This window comes from Terrapene carolina, unplaced genomic scaffold, assembly GCF_002925995.2.
Source record: "Terrapene carolina triunguis isolate 2854851 unplaced genomic scaffold, T_m_triunguis-2.0 Scaffold96, whole genome shotgun sequence".
Classification (NCBI taxonomy): Eukaryota; Metazoa; Chordata; order Testudines; family Emydidae; genus Terrapene; species Terrapene triunguis.
In genome coordinates, this window is record NW_020664447.1 from 20,219,636 (window position 1) to 20,247,512 (window position 27,877).

The 27,877-nt window shown below is 39.6% G+C and overlaps 2 protein-coding genes across 9 annotated transcripts in view; both read left to right on the forward strand.

The window, feature by feature from the left end:
• The window catches only part of PPFIA1 (PTPRF interacting protein alpha 1), an 87,459-nt gene extending 81,928 nt beyond the window's left edge, over positions 1-5,531 (forward strand). For all 6 annotated transcript variants that reach the window (XM_024218089.3, XM_024218091.3, XM_024218092.3 and 3 more), the window contains one exon: positions 4,457-5,531. Coding sequence is in view for 2 of the 6 variants with exons in the window: in XM_024218091.3 (XP_024073859.2) it covers positions 4,457-4,482 (26 nt within the window). In the remaining 4 variants the exon portion in view is untranslated. The remainder of the gene's footprint in view (positions 1-4,456) is intronic.
• Positions 5,532-10,752: 5,221 nt separating this feature from the next.
• CTTN (cortactin) overlaps positions 10,753-27,877 on the forward strand; it is a 35,906-nt gene continuing 18,781 nt past the window's right edge. For 2 of the 3 annotated variants that reach the window (XM_026651312.1, XM_026651310.1), the window contains exons 1-8: positions 15,258-15,353; positions 15,799-15,872; positions 17,212-17,341; positions 22,990-23,100; positions 23,922-23,976; positions 24,944-25,054; positions 26,014-26,124; positions 26,812-26,922. In XM_026651312.1, the coding sequence (XP_026507097.1) occupies positions 15,258-15,353; positions 15,799-15,872; positions 17,212-17,341; positions 22,990-23,100; positions 23,922-23,976; positions 24,944-25,054; positions 26,014-26,124; positions 26,812-26,922 (799 nt within the window). Of the gene's footprint in view, positions 10,861-15,257; positions 15,354-15,798; positions 15,873-17,211; positions 17,342-22,989; positions 23,101-23,921; positions 23,977-24,943; positions 25,055-26,013; positions 26,125-26,811; positions 26,923-27,877 lie in introns of those variants that run through there. The other variant, XM_026651311.1, reaches the window with a different exon arrangement.

Consider the following 27,877-nt stretch of genomic DNA (forward strand, 5'->3'; position numbering starts at 1 on the left):
GCGCAGAACCCTCCAACAATAATAATCACTTCAGATGCTTTCCTACTAGGTTGGGGAGCACACTTGCGCAATCATATGGTTCAAGGCTGCTGGTCCCATTGGAATCCATTCTATATATAAACCTACTGCACCTGCGGGCAGTTCACAATGCATGTTCCCATTTCCTACCTGTGATCAAAGACAGAACTATAAAGATCCTCACAGACAACGTTGCTTGCCTGTTTTATATAAACTGACAGGTGGGGGGGGGAGAGGCACGGTCACGATCCCTGTGCACAGAAGCCATGCTATTATGGAATTGGTGCATCAGTCACAACATCGACATCTCAGCTTCCTACCTCCCAGGATGCCAAAACACCACAGCAGATGCACTAAGCAGAAAATTTTCCCAGGACCACGAGTGGGAAACGAACCTGGAGTACTACAGACTATATTCAAATAGGGAGTTCCCAACTATAGACCCAAAACGCCAAGTGCCTACACGTTTGCTCCAGAACAGGATTGGGATCCCATTCCCTGAGCAATGCTTTTCTCATCAAATGGGATGCACCCCTAATATATGCCTTTCCTCCAACCCCTCTTATATCCTGGTTCATACACAAGATCAGGACACCAGTCCTCTTGAAAGCCCCCACATGGCTGACAAATGTGGTTTCCTTACCTCCTAAAGATGGCTGTGTGCCCACCACACACACTTCCTCTTCTACCTCATCTCCTCTCTCAGGATGCGGGCCAGGCCCTCCACCCAAACCTGGCAAGATTCCACCTCAAGGAGTGGCTACTCCATGGTTCTGAGAAATCAAAATGACCTGTTCAGAGGAAGTAAGGGACATTCTTTTAAAGAGTCGTAAACCAACTATACAACATACATACCTGCACAAATGGAGGCGATTCATTACATGGTGCCAAAATGGATAAATCATGGCGGTTTCCTGTCGTCTACCACTCGTACTGGACTATATATTGGAACTTAAGAAATCGGCCTCTCCATGAGGTCAATCAGAGTACACCTCACAGCCATCACAGCATTCCACCACAAGGTGGATGAGTTCTCGATCTTCGCTCACCCCACCACCAAGCATTTTCTCAAGGGCCTTCATAACATTTACTCAGAAATACGAGCCCATACTCCATCCTGGGACCTCAATCTGGTGTTATAGGGCCTTACTGGACCCCCATTTGAACCACTAGTGATCTGTTCTCTACTCCACCTTTCCTCATGACCATCACATCTGCCAGGTGGGTAGGGGAATTAGGAGCCCTTATGGCACCTCCTCCCCCATACACAACATTCTTCTTTGAGTGCTTGCTCATCTCAATTCCATTCTAGGTGCATGCTCGCCCTTGTGCACACTCGTCGGAGACTTTTGCCTTACCGGTATCCGTAGGGTTGGCTGCAGAGCCCCCTTGAGTGCCATGCTTATGCATCGGTATATCAAGTGCCGGCAACCCTATGCCCTCTGTTTCTTCTTACCGCCCGTGATGGTTGGTTGGAATGTCTTGGCTTGCATTGGAAGAGCTTTAGCTGTTTTTTCAGCCCATTGTTCTGTCTCCTTTGTAGTTAGTTTTTAGGTACTTAGTTTGACCATTAAGTTAAGTGTTCAGTAGTTTTAGTAGTTAGAGTCCCGGCTGGGACTTCGCCGCAGGGCCCATTCCTCAGGCTTTAAGCCATGTTCATCGTGTATCCGTCCAATGCCCATTAGTGACTCCCACAATAGCGGTTTGAAATGTCAGGGGGAAACACACAGAAAAGAGAAGTGCAGGATCTGCAAGAACTTTCATCCTGAAACTCAGAGGGAGTGGGATATCCATCTGAGGGCCCACCTCATGGAGGATGCGCTTTGTCTTGCTTTGGAGCTCTCCCAGTCAGACTCCATGACTAGCACTTTGGCGTCAGCACGTAATGCACTGCCGGCACTGGAACCCGCCTGTCACCATTCCCCTTCCCCAGTGCCCAAAAAGCGGCTGAAGCTGAAGGGTCCGTTGGCACCGCAGGACAAGGGGGCTTCGGGCAAAGGACCTGTGTTAGTCCACATGCCCTCCCCGGAAATACACAAGGGTACCGCTGTGGCCAGACCCCCTAGCCCAGCCAGAGATCCGACTCCAGGGAGCAGCAGGGGATCCTCATAGGGCTACCTGTGCCCGAGGCAGCCCTGGCGGGCAACAACCAACAGTAACTCCTCTCTTAAAGTCATCCTGGTTAACATTTGTTGTTACGTTGCTGATCAGTTAGAGAACATGCTTGTTTAAAGTTGCACAATGCTCCCTTATAATGTTGTTTGGCAGCCGCCTGATTTGTCCACTGCTTGTAGAAAGAGCAGCCTATTGGAGCTAACTGGTGGGGACTTGGAACCAGGGTGGACCAGCAGCCCCCCCCATCAGCTCCCCGCTCCCCTAAGTTCCCTGTGCAGCAGCTGCCTAGCAGGCTATCAATTGCCGGGCAGTTCAGCTGTCCCTCCCCTCCACTGCCATGTGCTGCTCCTGCCCTCTACTCCAGGTTCCAGCCCAGGGCCCTGTGGACTGCAGCTGTTTAGAGTGCGTCCTGGTACAGTTGCATGACACCTACAACTCCCTGGCCTCCTCCCAACACCTTCTTTGTCCACACCACCGGACCTTCCTCCTGATGTCTGACACTTGTACTTCTCAGTCCTCCAGCAGTACGCCTACTCACTCTCAGCTTCTTGCACACCTCTTGTTCCCAGTTCCTCACACACACTTCCTCTCCTCTGGCTCCCCCTGGCTTGACTGGAGTGAGCCCTTTTATAGCATCAGAGGGGCCTTAATTAGAGTCAGGTGCTTAACTGCCTCACTAACTAACTCTTAGCAGGTTAATTGGAGTCAGGTGGTCTATTAGCCTGGAGCAGCCCCTGCTCTGGTCACTCAGGGAACAGAAAACTACTTATCCAGTGGCCAGTATATCTCTCTTCTGCTACTCTGCTGTTCCCAACTGGTCTGGGTCTATCACTAGATATATATATATATATATATATATATATATATATATGTATGTCTTTTGTCTGGCAAAAAAAATTTCCCTGGAACCTAACACCCCCCATTTACATTAATTCTTAGGGGGCAATTGGATTAGTTTGACATTGTTTCTCTTAAAGTAGCATTTTTCAGGAACATAACTACAAATAGTTTTGTTCCAGTTTTCCCACTTTGGGGCCCCCCCCCCCCCTTTTAAGCGTGGACATTCCCCACTCTGTGCCATGCCAGACTGTTGAATTCATCATGGTCTTTAAAGTGAAAGACGCCTTTCATTGTCCTTAAGTTACAGTAAATGGGGCTGCCTGAAGCCGTTGTCTCCTTTCTTGCATAGATGCAGGTAACCCCATGTAATCCTATATCAAACACAATAAGAAATACATGGAACATATAATATTCATAAAGTATTACAGGTAGCTCCAAATACTTCACATGGTGTGGGGGAAGATTTGAAGAGGGCACATAGGGTACCAGAGTGATGGGGCTATGACATGGGGAACTTGAAAATGAGCCAAATCATGGTATGGGTGGGTATAGATGGGGAAGCAGGTGGGGATAATTTATGTAATACACACTTATGTAAATGCTTTAGTACATATTCATATAATATGCAAAATAGGAGAGTGCATCATTTTTCATAGTCTCTAGTTTTTCCAAATTCACAGCCTTAATAGGTAGATGTGCAGAAGATGCCCTTTAACTGTACCTCAGAAGATCCTATAACAACGTGGGAAGGAGCCCCCATACTAGGTTACATCAGATACAAATCTGAAATCGATCTCTCAGTTGCCTCTTAAAGAACAGACAGAAATTCAGAAGTTGTCTGATTTAAGTCTGTCACTTGCAAGCGAAAATCATGTTTCTGTAGTGGTGCTTAAAATATTTTTATCATCTATATTCCTAGTGAAATTACTTTCAACGTTCGCTCCAGGGGACTTGGCGCTGATAAGCTTTCATAGCAATAGATCAATTTCCTAGTATAGTTGGGGCTTCAAAGTCTGTAGCCTTTAGTATATAAAGGTACTCTAAAAGAGCTCTGTAGTATAAAATGCTGAGAAAGGAAGCTACTGCAGGTGAAGGTCAGTGTAAATGAGCCGGATCCATCCCTGTATAAATCAAGATACTTTAAAAACATTTCTTTGTGAATGTTAAAGCTCTTAACTCCAATTGCCTTAACGTTGTTGTTGTTTTAAATATATATTTTACACAGTAAGATCATCCAGAAAAAAAAAAAAAGTTACCTTCAATTCCCAATAAGAGATTATTTGACCTCTGGCCTCAAGTCTCATATTGCAACTGAAACATATGTAGGGACCAAATAGAACTGTATACTTCATGAAATGGTAGTAATCTGTTAAATACATGCCACAACAATGAGCTGTTTAACTGAGAAACTTGGAATGTAATGCATGTTTGCTTTTTTTTTTATCTTGAGACACTGTGTAACACACTTACTTTTATTTTGCAGTTTATCCACACTATTTCTACCGGTGATATGCAGCATTTTGAACTCAAAGACCATATTTTAGAAATCAGTGGAATCTTTAATTTGTTAATACTTGTTAAATGGACACTTTGAGATATTTTATTACAGAGTTTTTAATTAGCAAATAAATTCATGAGTACCATAGAGAAAATATTTTAGAATTAAATGTTTCTTATATTTAAGTAAACCTATGTGACTTTTCATTTATATAGTTACTTACCTTTTCCATCTGTATTCAGTCTATAAATCAAATCCTTGCTGATTTTATCCTTAATTTGTTAGTCTTTCCAACTGAATGTACTGTAATGCTTGTAAGTATATGTCCCTATGAGCAATATAGGGCTTTTGTAAATTATGCAGTTATTGTAATTATCATTGGGTTTTTTTAATAATGAAACTGAAGGTGAAAAGGATTTTACTGTCTTTGTAAAAGTATCATGACACCAAGCAGTATATATTTTGTCTTTTTTGGAAATATTAGCTAGTTCTAAAAATTAAATAAACCAGCCTTTTTCAGATAAGCATTGAGATAAACGTTTTAGTAAGCAGATCTAATAGATTTTTTTTTTCTGTTGATAGTTGTACCTTTTTCACAAAGAAAATTTGTCAGGTAGTGTGAATTTGTCTTCATTTAATGCTTTAGTACATTTTTAAAATGGGGGAACATTATAACACTATGGAACATGTTTTAGAATTGGTAAACTCTTTCATAACTTCCAGTCTGCTGTATTTGTATAGCATGTCTTTACAATGACTGAACATAAGCCATAAACTGAGAAATGTTTTCTCAGCCAAGGAAGAAGGACTTCATAATAGCTCCTGTTAGTAATCCACAGGCCACAAAAAGTGCTTTCCTCCCATATCCGTTTGATTAAAAACATTTGTGGAAAGGCACTGATGCAACTATTCTTAGCGGACCAATCATGAAGCACTGCAGTCTAATGTAAAAAAAGAGTAGTAAAAGATGAAGGCACAGTATGCTGAAGAATAAATAAAGTAGTGCAACTTCTAATAAAGGCCTTATTTTTCCTATGTAAGTCATCTTTTTGCATTCGTTTATAAAAAAAAATTTGTCCAGATTTTTTAAAATTTTTGATGGTTGTAGCCATTTCAGGCTTTGCGTAGAAAATGTATCATTGAATGGCACATTAAAAAGCCAGTAAGAAATCTGTTCAGATCATGGTGCATTATTTATTATGCAACAGTATATATAGCATGTCTTTGTTTTTTTTTTTTTTTTTTTCCCCCTTGTTTGGTTTCTTCTCTTTAGTTTACTTGTACAACTGAAATTCATTGTTACTGTTTCATGTTTTTTCTAATAATCTTTTTTGTGTACTTCTGATTATGTAACGAAGTATGTACAGCCTAAGTACTTTGAACTATTTTTACCACAGTATTATTTATTGCTTTCTTTCAATAAAGTTCTGAAGCATTTTTCCACTGCCAATAAAACGCTATTGAAAAAACTAAGATGTAATCGTATGCAAAAATGAAGCTATTTTTTGTGATGAGTGCGGGAGAGTTGTCAATAAAGTATCTTAACAATTGATTGCTGCTATGTGGATCTCGCTTCAAATGAAGACATGACTGATTCTTTCAGCAGATAACTGATGTTCAATATGGCTTCAATTTAAATTTGTGATGGAGGTCAAAGTTTGCATTTGTCACCAGCTCCCAAATGATCCGTTATATTATTCAATTTGTTTAATGTTGATTTTATTTAGAGCTGTCGATTAATCGCAGCTAATTCACTTGATTAACTCAAATAATTAATTGCAATTAATGGCAGTTTTAATTGCACTGTTAACAATAGAATACCAATTGAAATTAATTTAAATTTTTTGGATGTTTTTCTACATTTTCAAATATATTGATTTCAGTTACAACACAGAATACAAGGTGTACAGTGCTCACTTTATATTTTTATTACAAATATTTGCACTGTAAAAATGATAAAAGAAATTATATTTTTCAATTCACGTCATACAAGTACTGTAATGGAATCTGTTTAGTGTGAAAGTGTATCTTACAAATGTAGATTTTTTTTTGTTACATAACCGCACTCAAAAACAAAACTGTGTAAAACTTGAGAGCCTACAAGTCCACTCAGTCCTACTTCTTATTCAGCCAATCGCTAAGACAAACAAGTTTGTTGACATTTACGGGAAATAATGCTGCCCACTTCTTACTTACAATGTCCCCTGAAAGTGAGAACAGGTGTTCACATGGCACTTTTGTAGCCGGTATTGCAAGGTATTTACGTGTCAGATATGCTAAACATTCGTATACCCCTTCATGCTTCCGCCACCATTCCAGAGGACATGTTTCCATGCTGATGACGCTTGTTAAAAAAATAATGCATTAATTAAATTTGTGACTGAACTCTTTGGGGGAGAGTAGTATGTTTCCTGCTCTGTTTTACCCGCATTCTGCCATGTATTTCATATTCTAGCAGTCTCAGATGATGGCCCAGCACATGTTGTTGTTCATTTTAAGAACACTTTCACTGCAGATTTGACAAAACGCAAAGAAGGTACCAATGTGAGGTTTCTAAAGATAGCTACAGCACTCGACCCAAGATTTAAGAATCTGAAGTGCCTTCCAAAATCTGAGAGGGGTGGGATGTGGAGCATGCTTTCAAAAGTCTTAAAAGAGCAACACTCCAATGCCAAAACTACAGAACCTGAACCACCAAAAAAGAAAATCAACCTGCTGCTAGTGGCATCTGACTCATGATGATGAAAGTGAACATGCGTCAGTCTGCATGGTTTTGGATCATTATCGAGCAGAACCCGTCATCAACATGGATGAATGTCCTCTGGAATGGTGGTTGAAGATGAAGGGATATATGAATCTTCAGTGCATCTGGCACATAAATATCTTGCGAGGCCGGTTACAACAGTGCCATGCAAACGTCTGTTCTCACTTTCAGATGACATAAACAAGAAGCGGTCAGCATTATCTCCTGCAAATGTAAACAAATTTGTTTGTCTGAGTGACTGAACAAGAAGTAGGACTGAGTGGACTTGTAGGCTCTAAAGTTTTACATCGTTTTATTTTTTAATACAGTTTTTTGTACATAATTCTACATTTGTAAATTCAACTTTCATGCTAGAGATTGCACTACAGTACTTGTATGAGATGAAGTGAAAAATACTATTTTTTTACTGCACAAATATTTGTAATAAAAATATAAAGTGAGTACTGTACACTTTGATTTCAATTACACCCCAGAATACAATATATTTTAAAATGTAAAAAACATCCAAAAATATTTAAATAAATGGTATTATATTTTTAATCGTGTAATCACGATTAATTTTTTTAATCACTTGACAGCTCTAATTTTATTGTTTCAACTGATGTCTGGAAAGTAATTCAATAATGTTTAAGGTGTATCCTTCCACTTTCCAGTCTGAGTAAATTAAACACTCAATGTCTTATTTTGCATAAAGGAAAATGGAAAAAGGCTAATGTTCTTTTCATTAGTTTGAGTAACTTCAAAGATTTCTGGCCATTAGAAAGCTATAAGAACAAACTGCCTATATTAATATATTATTCTCATAGTCTGAATTTTGAATATCTGAATATTTAGAGGAAAATACATATTGTAGTAGTACAAGCATAAGCTAAGCCACTCTAAGAGCACCACACTGGGACTTGCACCCGTTTAAACTGGCTTTCAAATCAGTGCAGCTTGTGTGTAGATGAAAGGTAAAGGCAGACATAAGCTTCTGTAGTTCATTTTTCAGTGATGAGATGTTTCAACTTGTCCTCCAAGGCAACAGCTGCATGTTCAATGTGATATGAGAAATGGAGAAATCGTCTGAGTGATGTTTTAAAATACAATCACATAACACTTCAGTTTGCCTTTTCTTGCATAAATGAGCTTTCATTTTGTAGGTCAGCCTGGATACATTTCTAATTGTAGAGAATAACTTTCTCACTAGCAAGAGATGAAACTAAAAAAAACAAAAAACCTCTCCCTTTCTTTGCCTGGCCTTCAGTTGAAAAGTGTGCTGTCCTAAAGCTGTAAAGGTTTTTACAGCACTGAAATGAGGGAAGCTGTCCATAGTTGATTTCTATTAGAGCATCTGGAAAGTGGGGAATACATTGGGGAATTAGTCTCCCATAGAATGTTGTGGGAACATTTTCACATGGGGTATTCAAAATGACAGATGCTAGTTTATCTAAAATGGGGAACAGTTGTGAATTGGTAGGGAGATTGAGTAGAAGGACAAATAGAAAAGTGATAATGCTACTGATTTTTTTTGTTGTATTAACTTTTTAACAAATCTTTAATATAATTTTAATTTAAAGTTTGACCTTCTCTACCACCAAAGAAAAACATAGCAGCAACATGCCATTCTTAATTTTATGTAGGAACGCTTCAAGTGTTAGAGTAGATAAATCTGAACCTGAATTTTAAGTAAAATAGACTATATATTTAAAAGTTTTGTGTATGTCATTATTCCAGATGCTTTGGCTACAGTAGCTGCAGTAAAAGTGAAAAGTTTGTGCATATCACCAAGAAGTGAACACTTCATTAGTTGATTTAAGAAAAATGATAGCAGGCAACTGGGAAAACTTTAAAGGAGTGATTTCTTGGAGATTTTAAGAGCAGGAACAATCTCTCATACAGAAAACACAGTTTACCCTGTTCAATCTCATCTCCCTTCTTACCTTCCACTACAGTTTATAAATAAAAGCCCTTTGAAAGAAGGGCGACAAGCATTTTCTATCACTGCTGGGCCTGTAGGCTATAGAAATGTATTAGTCTTTAAGGTGTATGATTAGAGATCCCTGTTTAAAACCCCTAATGAATTTATGAGACAAAATAAACTTGGATTAACATAACAGCTGCTTGCCCTGGGGAAAGTGCAGCCTAGACCTAGATTAACCTACTACCATGGCTGCTGGAGGTCTGACAACTGTAATGTAAAAGACTGCTGGTGGTGTACCTTTGTGGGAATTGAGAGACTGTTTTATAGTAATACACAAATTTTGTTTTAAAGTCCATGGAAATCACTTCAAATAACCCTTTTTTACCACCCATGTAATTGAAATTCATTTTCAAATATTGTATTGTCTGATTCATGTGGCACCCAGATTTACAAGTCTAGTTCATTTGAAAAGAGAGACTTTTCTCTTTCCTCTTTATTATTTAGCATGAGGGATGTGTTTTACATTAGAAATTCAGTTCCTGTCTGCCTCCTGTTTTTTCTAAGACTATGGACAACTAGAGAACTAGCATGACTACATAAACACATCAAGCAAGTAAAACCACCTTATTAATTGAGGTTGAGCAATTTGTACTTAGACTTTAAACCAGTAGCATTTGTTTAATTCAAACGCCCAATTGATCTGTGGTGAAAGGGAAAGGGAAGAGGGGATTTTGATTGAAGTGCTTGCTGAATCTTTATTAAAGAGATGAAAAAACACACCATATATATCAGGGCCTTCCAACACGACCTTCCACAAAATCAGGAAGGCCATGATGTGACGTTTGAAAGTACTAAGGTACCTACCGTCCCTCCAGGGAAGAAACAACAAAAACATTTTCCAGTCCGGGTCCTCTATAAAGCAAATTTTAAAACTGGAATAAAGTTTTTAATGAGACATTTAGATTATCCATATTTAATGTCCCTTATTCAAATTATAACAGTCCTGCCTCAAGGTAACATTTTTATTTCCTTGTCATTTGTACGGTTAAATTCACGCTAACCAATATTGTTGCAATGGGGTGGGGGCGATACTCTGTAGAGCTATCACGTTTTATCCTTTGGCAAGAAAGTCCCCACTTTTTGCTTATTTTATAGCCGTTTAAAAGGCGTCTCAATAGTAGTGTTTTCTGTGGGTCCCCCTGTTGCCACAGTATGTATCTAAGCGCTCTCCCGGAATTTGCAATCCTTCGAGTCTAGTACTTCCATGTGGCTCATTCAGGTTACCCCAGTTTGACAAGTCTGACTTGTTGAAATAAACTCCTCAGAGGAGCAGAAGGAAGGCCCGGCACCAGAGAACTGCTTAGGATGCATGAATAATGGGCTCTGGAAAGCTGCCGGAGGGGCAGAGAGAGTGAGACGTGGGAAGCGCAGTGGAGATGGTCGGTTTCCCGGAGTGTGGTCTAGGGAGCAGCAACGATTCTGGCGTAGACAAAAGGATCTGGGAAGCTGCGGGGATAAGCAGACGGGGGGACTTGGGTAGCGCTGCTCGGGGCCCCATCAGCACTGAAGCTTGTGCGGCCATATCCCACCTCCTGACGTGTGATGAAAGAACAGGAAATGGGAGCCTGGGAGAAGCGGAAATTGCAGCAGCAGCGGCAGAGCTAGGAAGCACCAGCCAGCAGCTGCAGAAGCTGTGCAGTCAGGAAGTGAGCTGGGAACAAAGTAAGTGGCATGGGCGCAATTCCCTGGGCAGAAAGCTGGGGATGAGGATGAGACTGTCTCCATTTGCTTTCCCGTGTTCTCCCCTTTCCCTGGGGGACGCTGCGGTTGCCTTTATCTCTGTGCCAGTTGTTTTGCTCTTCAAAGCCGTGGGTGTCCAAAGGAAGTCAGGCCACCCCCTTTGGGGGGCGGACGGGGGCCAACCGACCCGGGATTGGTTCACCACATCTCTCCCTGTTAGCCCCAGTAAAGCTAGCGGGAGCTAGTCTTGGGCTTGCCCTGGCTTTAACTGGGGGTGTGGACGACTGTGGCTGCTGAAGGTGATGGGGTTAGAGGAGACTGTGCCCGGGTTATATTTTCTCTTACGGGCTAATCTCCCCCCCCCCCCACGTTTTGATGACGGAGCTTCGGCTGTGTGTTGCGGTCGGGGTGGGGGGAGGCTTAGGACGGGGGCAGGATACTAGCTGCCCCAGAGAGGTGTTAATTATTTGTTCCACAGCAGCTGCCCGCCCGCCCCTCCCGTCACGCACTGTACAGCTACATGACTAACTTTCTTTGTTTTCTCTCTCCCCTTATCCCGTCCTCCTGAACTGTGGCTGTTTATCTAGGGCCTTCAGCTAGTCCGCCCTCTCTCTGGGACATCCAAGAGAGAGAGTGGATGGGGGGGTTGTGAACTAGGCAGTTTGAGCTATTCCCTGGGTCTCTCTTTCGAAGATATGGAAGTGGACTTCTCTGGGATACTGGGTGCGTGAAGCAGAGAGCTTCATTCTCTCACTGGGTTTACCTGTTTGAGATTGGGAGCAAGGCTGTTGTTCATTGTTTCCACTCTGTGCCTGGGAGGCTTGTGGTAGCCATGTCCATGTTACTGTCTAAAAGCCAGTCATCCCCTACTGAATCTGGGATTAAATGCAGATGGGTATGACTGACTCCAGGGCCTACAGCAGCTCTCTGTACAAGACTTCTGGAGGGAATGGGGTGTCTTTCTGTAATCAGGAACAAAGCATCATTAAGCGCAGCTGACTCCTAAATAGTTTTCCTTTGGAAGGAGTCACTATCATCTGGGATTAATTTTAAGTCTGGTTTTTAACATGGCCTCTGGTGATGAAAGATTCTTCATGTGTCTCACTCATAGGTTATTTTTATGTGTGAAAATCTCATTCATCCAAACTGTCAGAGCTTGATAGTCCTGCAGGCCTGACAATCTTTCGGTGTCTATCTGGGGTAGAAAACTGGTTATATTCTGAAGGAGACAATAAATAATTAGTAGAATACACTTGTTTTTCATTGGCTTTCTTGGTGCTTTCCAGTAGGACTTCCACAATTGGATACTGTAATGGATTTGGAGCTACTCGGTAATATGCATAGATACTGTATGTTGACCTTGTTATTTGGATGCTTACTATATTGGGTTACCTCAGTAAAGAGCTGTCTGAGGAAATAAGTAGGTAGAATACTGAATGAAGGTAGGCACTTCTCAGCAAACAGAAGTTGTTAAGGGACAGTGCCAGAACTGCTAGCTTTGATTATTTTTGTCTCCTCTAACCTACAAAACTGGTTTTGACCAGATGGGTTGGGAACACTGTTTAGAACAGAGAACCCCTAGCAGGATTGAAAAGGGGTCCTCTCTCAAGAGAGGGCCAGTAGTTAAACTGTTCAGGGAAACCAGATCGAGACACACAACTGCCCCTGGCTGTGCCTGGAGACTTTATGCCTTTCTAGGTTACCATCAGAGGGTGGTAAGCTGGATGTGCATAGCCTGTCATTTTAAAATCCCGTTTTTCTTCTAATGCTTTGGTCTGTTTCGAAGAAAGCTGTGTGATCACTGGTCACAGACTTCCAAAGGTGCCTGCACTCAGTTGGGCCTGCAGGTTAATAATGATGTATACACACGTGCCTCCGTTCCCAGAAAGGTGTGGGAGAATTGCAAAATTCCTCTTGAGATAGACAAAGGCAGGAGGCCTAACATCTGAATGAGTACACCCTGAGAGATTATAAAGGGAAAAGAGGTGCAGTTAGCCCTTTCACTGTGACAGGTACCCATACGTTATTTGGCTTCAACAAGCATCTCTAGATACAGCGTTGCTGACAGAGTTAATTGACTGGCACCTCCCTCTTGTTCAGGGAGCCTGTTCTTAGCCCCTTGTGGGAGAAGGGAGCCTGAATTCCTCTACCTCCAAATATGCTTTGTGGAAAATTCTGTGGCTGCTGATTCGTCAATATGATAAAGGACAGAAGTGGCCTGATAAATCAAAAGCATATATTTAGCCTTTGTGTGTTTTGAACTGCAGTTCCCTTTTTCCAGAAATTTGACCGTATGAGTCAGTGACTCCTGGATACAGCCTGGATCATGTTTCTCTGTAGTCTAGTTTGAAAGAGATCTGCCAGAGCAGCAACTACTGAGGAAACCTATTATGGTGGGGCTGCAAATTATGCCCAGTAGGAAATGAGAAAACTTATTTGATTTTTTTATTATTATTGCTATATCTTTGTGCCCTTTATAGTTACCCTAACAGAACTCTGGTTGGGGGAGAGGATGGACATTTGTTATAATATAGTCTCTGACCAGGATTTTTTTAAATACTGATTTTAAAAAGTCCTTCAGCTTCCAGTCTTTCTTGATTACCACTTTTAACAAGGTTGAGGAGGAAACAAATATATTCAGAGTTAGGCTTGAATATTGCTAAACTCAGAATTGATATTATCTTGTAACTTGTAGGCTGCAGTGCAAACACTGAACAGTCATGTGGAGGATCAGTGCTTCAGTGGGTTGTGTTTGGATTAAGAGAGCAAGAATTGGATCCTTGAAGGGACTTAAGCATTGTAACACTGAGCACCACAGCACTTAACATTTAAAGAAATATTAGTATAGTTAAAACTATGAAATAATGAAGACCTGCAGTCTGTTGCATCCTATTCTTTGGATCTGATCCTGATCATGTGTGGAACATCCACTTGACTTCAATAGGAGCTCTATATCCAGAGGGTTTACAGGTTCAGGACCTTACCAAAGTTCACATCATAACATATTTGTAATCTCCTAGAAGCCCCAGCTCCATTATGGTAGGTACTGTACAAACGTGTAACAAACACAATCCCTGGCCTGAAGCACTGCAACTGTTGATTATTTCTGGATTTGAATGGTCCATTTTCCTCTGGATTGTACCTGAGGGGGAACTTTCCTTTCCTTTTCCAGATTGTATTTGTATGTGAAATATTTCGCCACGAGTGACCATCATTTATAAACAATTTCTTAATTAGAAAATAAAAGGTATGTATAGTAAGACAGAATGATAGAATATTAATGAACTTTACCCTTGTGCACTAGTGGAGGAAAAGCAACTTCCTCCAATCCATGTGAAATAAACAATTTGAGAGTTAAAATATATTTCCCAATCATACTTTTTTTGTAGAAATCCTAAAACATAACCCACTGTTGGCAGCAGCATCTATGCTGAACCAGATTTTCAAAAATGACTAATGATTTAGGTGTCCTAACTTTGGGGTTCCCAACTTGATATGCTGCAAAAGGGTCTGATTTTTCAGAAAGTGCTGAGCACCTTCTCTCTGAAAATCAGGTTCCCTGACAGTGTCTCAAATTGGACACCCAAAATTAAATCTTCATAAAAAGACAAGAAAGCTCCTACTTCCTGATCCTAATACTTTCTTCCTTCTGCTTTATACTGAAACATTATGCAAACAGAGCATTAATATAAGATATGTACATATTTTTAATCAATTAATATCTTTAAAAATGTAATCTGTGTACTATTATTGCATGTAAGTGGACAAATGCCTTCTAAATCAAAATGGTATTCAAACATTTTAAATTGTTCAGATTGTTTTCATAATACTTGATATATGAATCTCATTAATGTAAAACATGAAAGAAACCTACAGAATATAGCATTTAGCAATTTCTGTGCTCATCATTACTAAAGGCTAGAAAAAATGTTACTTTTAAGACGAAGTACACATATAGTATCCGAGTGTTAATGTCTTTTTTTGTGAAGCAAACTTTAATTAGAAGACCTATTTGACCAGAGCTCATCAATGGTAGTGGTTTATCACATGTTACTAATAAATGAAGTAAGCACACATATGTTGACTCTTACCAGAAGGAACTTCCTCATTCTCTTTGAAAGAATGCCAATGATTATTTCTGGCCTTTTTATAATGTCAATAGAAAAAACACACTGAGTTATCAGTCTGGTTTGCAAATGCAACTGGACAACTGATATTATTAGTAACCACATCTGCTGTAACTGCCAATATTACAAATGTTGTCTAGTTAAATAATTTACTTCTCTAGTATATTTGGAATATTGGGCTAGTCCTTAATCAACCCAGTCATAATGTGAAATGAACTTAAATGTAACTCCAGTGTGACAGTACTTCATTTGATGGTGTTTCAGATGTGGAAGGCTACTGCAGGTCACGCCATTTCTGTCAACCAGAGTGATGGAGCTGATGACTGGGAGACAGATCCTGATTTTGAGGTATGGTTCCCAAACTTTATTATTTAAGTACTGATGATGCTATATAGTGAAGATAGCTCTTCAGAGCAGGGACGACATCTAAGCAAAATATGCAGAGTAGATGGGAAATATTTGGCAGCCTGTACGAGAGAATAACTAGGATCCTTTTGTGTATGTGTGTGATTGACTAAATTGCTTTATTTAGCTGGGCATTGAAGGAAAAAGAGAAGGGTTTAAATGAAGACTTTGTAATGATTTTGAACTGGGAGTATGTTCTATGCATTGGCGATGACAGAAAAGACAGGGAAGTGATTGTAGTAGAAACAGGTGAAGGGGGCAGTGAGGTTGTTAACTGATCTTTCTAGTTTTAGTGGCATGAGAGAACCTTAAGGCCTTCAAAGTGCTGAAATGCTGAAATCTTGGGTTAAAGTCTAATAATTTTTAACTTATTACATGTCTTTGACAGAATGATGTGAGTGAGAAAGAACAGCGCTGGGGTGCTAAAACTGTGCAAGGATCTGGACATCAAGAACACATCAAGTAAACTAGCTCTTCTTCTTGATTCCTTTGTGACTGTTAATGTAGGCAATTTTTGATAAGTTCAGATCCTTAGTAACTTACATCCTGATGGATAAAATATAAGAGACTCTCTATAGAGCATTGGTTACACAAATCCTTTCCAAAGTTGCAAGTCCTTTATGGCTGCCAGCATCTCTAGTTGTAAAATCAAATAAGAATTGATGTTATAGTGTTTTCTTCACTGGAAACATGATTCTTCTTGCCTCCTTTGTGTCTGCAGGCACCTTCAAAGTCTTGCTCTCTGGCTACAGGTTTTACAATTGCTCTTTGTAATAGTCACAATTACGCACTGGTGCTCAGCTGTGCTCAGGTGAAAAGATGTATATCACCATATGACATGTACATTTTTGAGGCAGGCGGTAACACACAGCTCCATTTCCTGGGGATAGATTTAGGCCCTATATTCCTAGAATTAGCTTTAAAAATGGTCGGCCTAGCTTCTAAAAATTCTGGCATGTCGAAATATATTGTAACAATATTTTAGCCTCTATCAGAAAGGAAAATGCATATGTCACAATGGACCATCAGCTCGCAAGCTTGTTTAAATGGTAAGGTGCCTTACAACCAAATTCTCAATCTCGTACTTCCTAACAAGGCATGCTTGAAATTTTAGTCTCAAAACTGACTTCTGCATTTGAAAGGTAAAGAGTGTTCTAGCTCTTCCTTCTGTCTTACATATTCATAGGGCACTAGTCACTGTAGTATGTAGGTGCCCATTGTTTGCTGAAGGAGTAAAAGGTCACAAATGCTGAAAATAAGGAACTACTGAAGTATATGACATTTTTAATAGTTAAATGGCCTACTTTGAGCAGACAACATCTGCTCAATGTGCAGCAGTAGTGAAAAAAGCTAACAATGTTATGAACCATTAGGAAAGGGATAGATAATAAAATAGAAAATATCATAATGCCACTATATAAATACATGCTATGCCCACATGTCGAATGCTCCATGCAGTTCTGGTCGCCTCATCTCCAAAAATTGGAATTGGAAAAGGTACAGAGAAGGACAACAAAAGTGGGGTATGGAACAGCTTCTATGTGAGGGGAGAATAAAAAGAATGGGACCATTCAGCTTGGAAAAGAGATGACTAAGGAGGGGGCAATATGATAGGGGTCTATACAATCATGAATGGTGTGGAGAAAGTGAATAAGGAAGTGTTGTTTACCTCTAAAGTTAAGATCAGGTTTTTGGGTGTAAAATTAGCACATCAAGTAGAAAGTCTTGTCTCTGAGGAAGTCTTAACGTTAACCATGTCTATAACATTTATTATATAACTACTGGATTCTCTGTTTTAAAGCATTCACCAGCTGAGAGAGAATGTGTTCCAAGAACACCAGAGCCTCAAGGAGAAAGAGCTTGAAACAGGACCAAAAGCTTCCCGTGGCTATGGAGGGAAGTTTGGTGTGGAACAAGACCGTATGGATAAAGTAAGTGTAAAATGTCTTCTCAGGAGATGTATTGTGGATGGGTCTGATGCTGCAAGCCTTACTCACCTAAGTTCCATTGTAGTCAGTGAGATGGGACTATTTTTGTGAATTAGGCGTGTCTATATAAAAGTTTTGCTGTTTTAATGATATCAGTACAGTAAAAGTGCCAAACTCCCTAGTGTAGATGCAGTTATATCTGTATAAAAGTGTTCATACTGCTATAGATTATTTCAGTTTGGGAATCAAAATAACTTATGGCAGTATAAACCATCTTTATTCTAGTATAACTGTGTTCACTCTAGGGCTTTTGCTGATGTAACTGTCAGCAAAATATCACACCGCTAACGCTAGTAAATACTTGTAAAACCTTTCTGTAGATCTAGGCTCTGTGTGATCAGGTCCTGTGTCTCATTTTACTCAAGGGAGTTAATGGGTCATCTGTGAGTGACAAAGGGAAGCCTTTTTGAGAACTGGTGCATTGGTGCTCCACACCTCTTCCTGGTCTTGTGATTTTTAGACCTCATCGCCTTGCTTATGTCATGTGCTCATTAGTAAGGCTAAGATTTAGTCATGGGTAATTTTAGTAGAAGTCATGGACAGTTCACGGGCAATAAACAGAAATTCATGGCCCCGAGTTCTCTCTCCTCCTGTAAATGTGTAGGTTTCTAAAGATTCTCTTCTAAATTAAGAAAGCACCTAGATATGAATAAATCCATTTTCTATTTCATTTGCTGCATCAATTCTTTGTGTACTTGAGACTGCCTTAGAATGAATGAATAAATAAATGTATTTATCTTTTCTTGAATTTGAAGCTAGCTCTCACTTCAAAAAAGCATGAAAAAATGAGCAGCGAGAAATAACCCAGATATCCAGAAAATGGCTTTGTATTTTAGGCAGATAGTAGTTGCAATCTTTGAAATATAAACTATTGAGTCAATATTTAAAACAGCTGTCAACATCAATGCACAGTATAAATACTAATGATCCTTAGGTTTTTTAAAATAGCTGCCTGCATAGTGATTGTATTAATATTAAAAGATGCTGACCAGAAGTTGTTCTAGTTGCTCATCTGCCCCCATTAGTTATCCAACTTATAATATCATTGCAGCACAATACTGTACTATAAGAAAATTAGAGCTAACATATTGAGGCCTAAATAAGATTACATTTTAGTTTCTTGCTTAACTAACTTTGTGGGTACCTAGCAAGATGGCTTCCAAGATACTCCATTACCTATTAAGCATATCCAATGGATTTTGGTTTGTTTGTAGGCAGGGCGCCATTGTTTCACAGAAATTTTGCTATATAAACCTCATTGTACCCTTAAAACAAACTAACACAAATCGATGGAGAACTGGGGTAAGAGAATTATTGGATTAAGTTATTAAGTCTACCTTGTGGGCTCCAAGCTCTCTAATGCTAGCTACTTATGCCTCCCCTCATCTATTTAGGATTCTAACTGAATGCATTAAATAAACAAATGCTCAGACTGCTTCTAAGGGGATGGTAAACAATTTTTTGGGGGTGGAGGGGAGCTAATAACAAATATTGCAGATAGTGCTGTATTTGTAACACTTAACTTTTTGTAAAAGAGCAAAATTTTAACTGTCGAGATGTCTGCCCTATCAATACTTGTGATGGTGCAAACAGATCTTTAAAATGATACCACAATACCATAGAACAGTGTTTCCCAAACTTGGGACAGCGCTTGTGTAGGGAAAGCCCCTGGCGGGCCGGGCCGGTTTGTTTACCTGCCGCGTCCGAGGGACGTACTAGCCGTTGCTTCCAGCAGCTCCAGTTGGCCTAGAGCGGTGAACCGCAGCCAGTGGGAGCCGCGATCGGCCAGACCTGCGGACGGGGCAGGTAAACAAACCGGCCCGGCCTGCCAGGGGCTTTCCCTACACAAGCGCCGTCCCAAATTTGGGAAACACTGCCATACAATTATTTATCCTTTAAAAGACCAGTCCTTTCCTTTTCAAGAGCATCTACCTAGTTCTTCACTGCAGGCAAAATCCTGCTTTCTTTTAACTCAATGGGAGTTTAACCATTGACTTCAGTAGGCCAGGATTTTGCCCTGAAGTCTAAATGTCATAAGTTTGATGTGGACCTAACTGATCACTTGCATAACTGCATGGGTCAGAGCTCCAGGATTAATTAAAATCTACCAGAGTACTGTTTCACCACGGGTTTCCAGTGGAGTGAGGTTTTTTGTTAAAAATCAATCTTTTGAATATTTTAAATATACAGAGTTACATCTTTGAGTACTTGACACTTGCTGTTTAGTTATGAAATAGGAAGAGAAGCTTTCCATTCTGCTGTGGTGCCATGGAAGAAGAAAAAACAGATAGCGTACTGATTTAATTAGTTGAATTTGTTAAAGCAGGAAGAGAAACATCTAGCTAAACATACTGCTTAAGACTTTCAAAACAGTGCAGGGGGATTTTAACCACAGATCTTCCACAAAGATGTGTGAATATTTTCTCTGCACTGCTTTGAAAATTCCCCCCCCCCCACCCCCACAAAAAAAAACCCATTGTCACTGAAAACTGGCCACCACCCATTATCAACAAGCTACTTGAAAGAGACATACTGGGTTGGTCAGAATTATAAAGAAGTGTCTAACCTACATATAAATCAGAGTTGGCATACAGAATTTGGCAACATCTTTATTATACTCCGATTAATAATTTCCACATTTTGTAAGTGGACAATTGCTTCATAATATTATGTTCAGCAAAGCTTCACTTCTTTATGTGTTGAGAATATAATTCTTTGCAGCTGGAGGTACTTTCAAAACTCTTTTGCTTAGCTAGCCAAGGCTTCTGGTGACCTTGAGTTCATTTAAAGAGTCCAGTGTTATATTTTATGCCAGTACTGAACTGCTCATTTCACAAGGATTTCAGGTTGGCACACGCCTATTAGTGGCTCTCTGAATCAGCAGCAAACTTCCCAAAGCAAGGCTGACTGCAAAATGTAGTTTGCTGGATTCTGGTGTGGGCTGTGCATGTCTCATTTTTGTATTGTATTATCAGTCATCTTGACTCATGGAAGCAGCTTGGGTAAGTGTTAAGAAATGTATATGTGAGTTTCAATGATAACATGTTCACATACAATTTTCACGCCAGTTGCTTGAACGCCTCTCTGGACTGAGTAGATGGTAAAAGTTTGAGCCCAGGTGACTCATTTAGTCAGATATTCAAGAATTCCAGTATGGAACTCCACCTAACATCTTCCTATTGAATGTCTTTTATCAGGGATGCTCAGTTGGGTTTAAAATTCCAGTGTAGTCCATATATGTCTGTCAGCGATATTAAAGCAGGTACTGTATACTACAGAGAAAGATGCTGATATGGGAATCAAGGCTTTTAGTATTTTTTGCATATCCCAGTAGGCTGAGAATGAAAAATAAGCATTCCTCATTGGCTAAATGTTCAGTGCAGATTGTTCTCAAAACCATCAAAAACTAAAGCACAAGTATTATATAGCTTCCAGGGTTCTGCTGATATAAGGATATGTTCACTTGAATCAAAACCAATTCTCTACCTCCCCCACTCATTTACAGATCCATGGGTACAGGGGGGCCTGATGCAGTGGAGCCATTGCTATTCCACTGCATTGGACAACATGCTGTGAGCCAGAGCTAGAGATCGATGCCATAGAACTCAGCTCCTCAATCTTTGGCAGAGCTACATGCAGCAGACCTTTCATTCGTGGAGAGGAGTTGTGGAAGGGCTGTGGCAGCAGCTCCAGCCATTAGATTGGACTAGTAATCGCAGAGCCCTCTCGCTCAGCACAGAGACACTAGAAATCCTCTTCCTTGTCACATTTCCCAGTATCTGACCAAATTATTCAGTTTGGACCCAGAGTGCAGGGTTTGGGGATTATACTAGTACTATATTAGTGCAAATTTGAAGCTTTATCTGTAGATAGAGTAGGATGCACTTTCTAGTGTGTAATTTCATACCATCTTGTCTTATTTGAAGATTGCTCCCGGCTCCTTCGTAATTCAGTGTAACATTATTGTACTTTAAGATGTTATGCCTGGCTCATGTTCCAGTGACTGATTGGAACAGAAGGGAGGGAAAAAAACCACATTAAGCCGTGAAATGGTCATGAAACCAGGCTTTGGAAAAGCTGTTGACTGATAAGAGATGGAATGTGCTTTGTACTGTCACTTGCCATTTTGTACTGTATAAAAGTGATAACTTGAAAAGCAAATGGTGGGAAGTGGTAAGAGTCTTTATTCTGATATAGACTTTGGGAAAGAGAGAATGTCTAGCAGCTTCCTGTAGCATACTTAACTAAAATATTAATGTAAATGATAGCCCTAGCCAGAAGTTGTTTATAGCCATAACTCTAGCTTTCTGTACCATAAAACAGAAATGTGCCAATGATCATGGGAACCAACTTTAATTATTTTAGTTTTAATGTTTACTACAGTAATCAAATACCTTTCAACAATTAGCTGCCTACTTTTCTACTGCAATGGAAATTATTTTGATTTTACTACAGTGATCACCATTAGTCTTTTAGCAGATATCGATTCTCTATCTGAAATTGTCTGCTTGCAAAGACAGGAATTTGTGATAATTGTGTGTTGTTTGTAAATAGAGTCGGATTACTTTCCTCTCTCTCTCTCTCTGGTTTAAAAAATTCCCTGCCAAAGTGTAATGAAGTGATTGGGCAACAAAGTGAAATAAGAATAGCATTCCTAGAAACATATTTTGTTGTTCAAGTTGCATGGGGCTCAAATAGTAAACTAGTGATCTGAGGCAGCTAATGACGTTTGACTAGAATTAACATAGTATATGAGGAAGTTTTTTTTCTATCTGCATAACTTTTGGATGGTGTTATCTTCCAGAACTGTCATTCCTGTTTTCCTAAATTAATGATTATTTCTTTTAGGCTATGAAAATTCGTGGTTTTTTTCAATGTAATACCACATCATAGCCTATGTTAGAAAAATGTTCTTGCTATCCAATGATAAATTTAATGTCTGGTGGATGTGAATACTGCATTCAGTCTAGGCAACCTTTGATGTTAGCCTTTTGCTTTAAACTTGCAGAATTCTACAAAGTTTCTTTTGTCCAGGAAGTATCTTGTGTTTAAGTTTGTAGTGATCATTTTTCTACTGTGTATGGTCGATAGCTGCATACACAATTATCACTCCTTCCAATTTTATTGGAAGTGAGGGCTCCCTTCTAAGCCTTGGATCATGGCAATAGGATTTGAATCAATATCTTTCCTTTTACCACCTCTGTAGTTTAATTTATAAATCCTGGGTGAAACACACACACACACACACACACACACACACACACTCTTCCAGCCTCTTTCCTGGGATTTTGATCACTTTCTTTCCTAGGACTATATTGACAACTTGGGGACACAATCCTACAGATTCTTATTCCTATGAGAAATCTTTACGTGGGCATTTTGCAGAATTGGACACTTAACATGCATGGCTTTCACTGTGCAACTGCTACTAATGCTGACAATTTGCATATCTAAAGAGCCACATAAATTATAAACAGGCCTCTAAGTGGTGCCTAATCTCAAACTTTTTTGTTTTTAGACTTACTAAGTACAGTGTGTTACCATTTTTGTTAGATGCAGTAATCCATTTTTGGATTTCTAACTTCTTTCAGTCAGCTGTTGGCCATGAATATCAATCTAAGCTTTCTAAACACTGCTCCCAAGTGGACTCAGTAAGAGGTTTTGGAGGCAAGTTTGGAGTACAAATGGACAGAGTTGACCAGGTAAGTAATTTCCTGCAGTATTCCAGTTACTTACAGCAGTTGTGTTCATCAGTTTACATAGGGTATTGGTTTTATCATGCTAAAAACTGCTACTGCTAGGTGTAAACATCACTGTCATTCATTTTTAGCACTGCACTTTGTGCATATCAGTAAATTGGCTTTGGTTATTATGGATTAATACTTTCTTAAGAAACAAAAATCCTTCCCCCACAATTAAGTTGAAGGATGGCCCGATTTGAAAAAAAAAAGATTGAAAACATGTCAGTTAGCCAAGCTACATATCTTTATGTGACCAGAAAGATGAACACCAGGTAGGGAGGGAATTTAGCATGGTTTGGGGCACCTAGCAAACTGAACCACTAGGCTGACTATCAAGGTGGGGAAACTTTCCCAGACGAAACATAAGAACGGCCATACTGGGTCCATCCAGCCCAGTATCCTGTCTGGGGCACCTGGCATTGGCCACTGCCAGTAGAGGGAGTGAACCTAATACTGATAAAATAACCTCCCGCTGGAAGTGGTGGAAGCTCCAGTGTACTGAATCACTAAACCTGACAAGACCCTAATGTACTGCAGGGAACAATCTGCTTTGGCAGTGGCTGAGAAAGATAGTTTAATGGATCTGTTCCTCTCTAATGTTTTGAGGATATTGGCCCGGAAATCTAAACAGACACTTATGCTCCAGAACCAAGAGGCTTGGAGCATCACTAAGCTCTGATTTCTTTTATGCTGAGTATTTTTCTGCTGAAGTAGACTATTTTGTGTTACTAACGTCTGACTTTTTTTTAGGAATGCTTATTACTGTATTATTTCTCCTACAGTCTGCTGTGGGTTTTGAATACCAGGGGAAAACAGAGAAACATGCCTCTCAAAAAGGTAAAGTGTTGAAGTGAATGTGTGTATGTAAATAAATAACTGTTATCAATATTAGCTGCTTGTTGTAAGACTCTACTACAATAGCTTGTATATAAAACTGTTGAGGAAACACTGTTTGTAAGGTGCCTAGCACAATGGGGCCTCAACCTGCATTGTCAGCTATCCAATTATTCTGCGTCCAAAATGATTTACTACTCTTTTGTAGTAAGTGGACTCAAAAACTACTCACTTGGCCTTAACGAAATGAAATGCTCTGTTTGTCTTTAAGGGTCTGACTTGTCCTTTGTTCCCCTCCCCCAAAATATTTTAGGACTCTGGAGAGTCTGAGGGATGGGAGTGGGGCTGTCTGGGAGAGGTCACTGCTCCCTAGATTTCAGCCACCTGGCCCTGGTGAAGATAACCCCCAGGGGAGGCTTTAATTTATGCCAGTTCCCAGAAGGACACTATGCTAGTGGAGAATGGGGCATAGCAGAGCCTTTCTATTCTGTGCCCCTTCCCTCTCCTTGCAGTGATGATCTTCACCCCAAGCCCTCTCCTGCCTATATGACAAGAAGTAGAGGAGTATGATCATACTAATGTTTAAAACTTGCTAGAAAACAAAATAAGAGTATAGCCTTGCATTTAATCTCTTCCGGGGGGCGGGGGTGTTAATGGGGTTAATATTAATGAAGTAAATGGTTCCTGTGTTTTGGACAACTATAAATGAAAGGGCAGACTAAACACAAAATTACCTTAGGCAGAAGTTTTAACAGCATCCAGATTTACAAATAGGGAACATTGACACATACTTGTGACATCATGAGCCATAGTACTATGCTAAATTCTGCTTGTTGTGTTTGTAAATTTTATTTTGTGGGCTAGTAGCTATTTTCAAACTGAGATATTATTCTGGATTTCTGCATTGCAACATTGACTATGACACATGGTGAGTTCATGTGTTTGATTGTGTTTTGTTCTCTGGACTCAGATTACTCAAGTGGTTTTGGTGGTAAATATGGAGTGCAGGCCGACAGAGTAGACAAGAGTGCAGTGGGCTTCGATTACCAGGGTAAAACAGAGAAGCATGAATCTCAGAAAGGTTAGTCGACATGCATGTTTTTTATTCTATTTTTTATGTGGTGCAGGTGCATTTACCAGGAACAGTCTTGTAAAATATTTCATTTTGGTAAATATTGATAGATATTTTGTATCATTATGTACACTAGATAAGTCGTTAAAAGTTACTGAAAACTTTTTCTTCTTGAAGGAGAACTTTAAAACATACACTTTAGTTTAATGAATACAAGGATTCCAAGTGGAGGTCAAGTTTCAATTACATTGTAACCAGAGCTGGTCAACAAACTTTTTGCAAAAAAACTTCTAGCAACTTTTGAAATTTTTTGACGAATCTAATATTAAAACCTTAAGTGCTCAAATACAGCAATGAGGTATTTCTAACAAAATCACCTGATAGTTAAAATGTAAATTTTACCAGTATGTCGGTAACACTTAGGGATTTCCAGAGTTAATATAGTGTTGTTATAGCTGGTCAAAAAATTATTTACCAAAAAAAAAAGTTTAAAATTTTTTCAGCAAACAAAGGGACACATTTATCTCAAAATCTTCCCATTTTCTGACCAGTGCTAAATAATATATTTGCATCACATTATTACCTGAAGTAACAAACCTTTTTTTTTTTTTTTTTTTTAAACGGCGACCATATTGCTCTTGATGTAGCCGTAGAATTCCATTGTAATTTCACTGTTTCAATGCCTAGTTATAACTGAACTCTTTGAAAGATTAAAATTGCTCACGTCGTTCAGTGCTTTGGCTAGCTTTGACACTGCTGTTTTATTTTCTCCTGCTTAAGGGGAAAACGTTAGGTGATACGTTCTGAAGAATTTAAGACTTAATATCCTGGATCTAGATTAGCCAGGGATGTCAGTATTCTTCTAATACATAATTTAAAACAAGTGGCTGTGGTTGAAGCAGTCTTGTCTTAATAGTGTCTTATTACTGTACATTTGTAAATAAAACTCTGTTTACTCCTGTCTCCAGATTATTCCAGAGGCTTTGGTGGTAAATATGGGGTTGACAAGGACAAAGTGGACAAAAGTGCAGTTGGCTTTGAATATCAAGGCAAAACAGAAAAGCACGAATCACAGAAAGGTTTTTATTAAACTTTATTAAATAAAAGTATGCATGGGTTGAGTCTAACACTGTTAAGTAAGGGTGAGAACCTCAAAGCTGGGAAGTATACTGTTAAAATATCAGCATTCTTGCTAGTGAGATTTTTTTTTTTAAACTAGAAAGTATGTAATTGCAAAATCCATCCCCAATCTTGCAATCTGATCCATATGGCAGGATTTTGATACCCATGTGGAGTTTCACAGAAGTCAGTAGGACATGATGGTCTTCACATGCAGATCAGATTGCATGACTTTATAACTATAATACAAATAATAAACAGCAATAATAATAATATCTGGATAAAGAACCATATCATAATATGGTTTTTTGGTAGCGTAGAGGAGGTGTGCTGCATGCATCAGAATTGTCCTTCTCTTATCTGCCATGTACCTATTCTGTGAATGTTGAGACACTTACTACAGTGTAAATCAGAGTATTGTGTGGGTGGGCTGTTCTGCACTTTCTGACTTTTATATTAGTTTTTCGGATTGCTGTGCTTCCCATTCCCCACTGGGGAGGGGACTTGGCAAGGGGAAATGGACCATGAAAATAGTTTATCCCCTAGTATTTCATTAATGGTACTGAATTATCTATAATATCACTATTTTGTTCAAAATGGTATCTGTAACAATCACACTAATGGCTTGTGAAATTTTATGTATATAGATTATGTGAAAGGATTTGGAGGCAAGTTTGGTGTACAGACAGACAGACAGGACAAATGTGCGCTTGGCTGGGATCATCAGGAGAAAGTGCAGCTGCACGAATCCCAGAAAGGTACGTTTGAGTTCAACTTCTTAACTACACTTTTAACATGCTTCTGGTTCGTTTTACAGTTTATTTTCTCTGCAGCTCTGGTAAAACTATTTCATAGTAGCTAACATTGTAGTTGCTTCTCCATGTTTGAAATGTTACTGTGTTGCGGTCGGTGGAATGTCTTTACAACCGGTTTAACAAGTCATGACTGGTATTGAGAGCCACTGAAAATATTGATTTAGAGGGCCAGGAGATATGTTGGAATAGCCTTATGAATCTGCACTTAGCTTGGATTCTTGTTTTTTTTTTTTTTTTTTTTTTCCCCAGTAAAATTTTGGAAGCCAGCCTGTCAGAAATGACTCCTATCCTATGTAAACTACCAGTTCATATACCAGGACAAATCCTGCTCACTGTACTCAAACTATTTTCCTCTTCCTTGCCCTGTTCTTCTCCTCCCCCCCCCCCCCCCCCAATGTATACCCACACCTGCAGGAGGTAGAAACTCAGCATCAGCAATACTGACCTCTTCCTTCTCACCCAGATTTTCATGGCCTCCATGAAGATGGGGAGGTCTGCAGCCATAGTCTTTTCCACAGTGGACCAGTCCGTGCTGCCCCCACGCTGAAAGGGGATCTCAGTCTTTTCCCTTTGTAGCTTCCTGTGAGAAGGGATGATCTGTGCCCTCATCTTAGCCCCTTATATCAAAATGGCTGTGCCAGAACAGCTATCAGTGAATGGAACATAGTTCTGAACACAGATTTTTTTTTTTTTTTTTTTTCTTCAGAGCAGTAGCAAGAATATTCCTTATTTTTGACAATGCCAAATAGGAGTAACTTTAGGATTTTTTCCTCCTGATCTGTATTCCTTTCAAGGCTGGGCTATAAAGTACAAATGTGATGGCATCCAGGGCCGGCTCTAGGATTTTTGCCGCCCAAGGCAAAAACAATTTTGGCCGCCCCCCCCCCCCCCCCCCCCC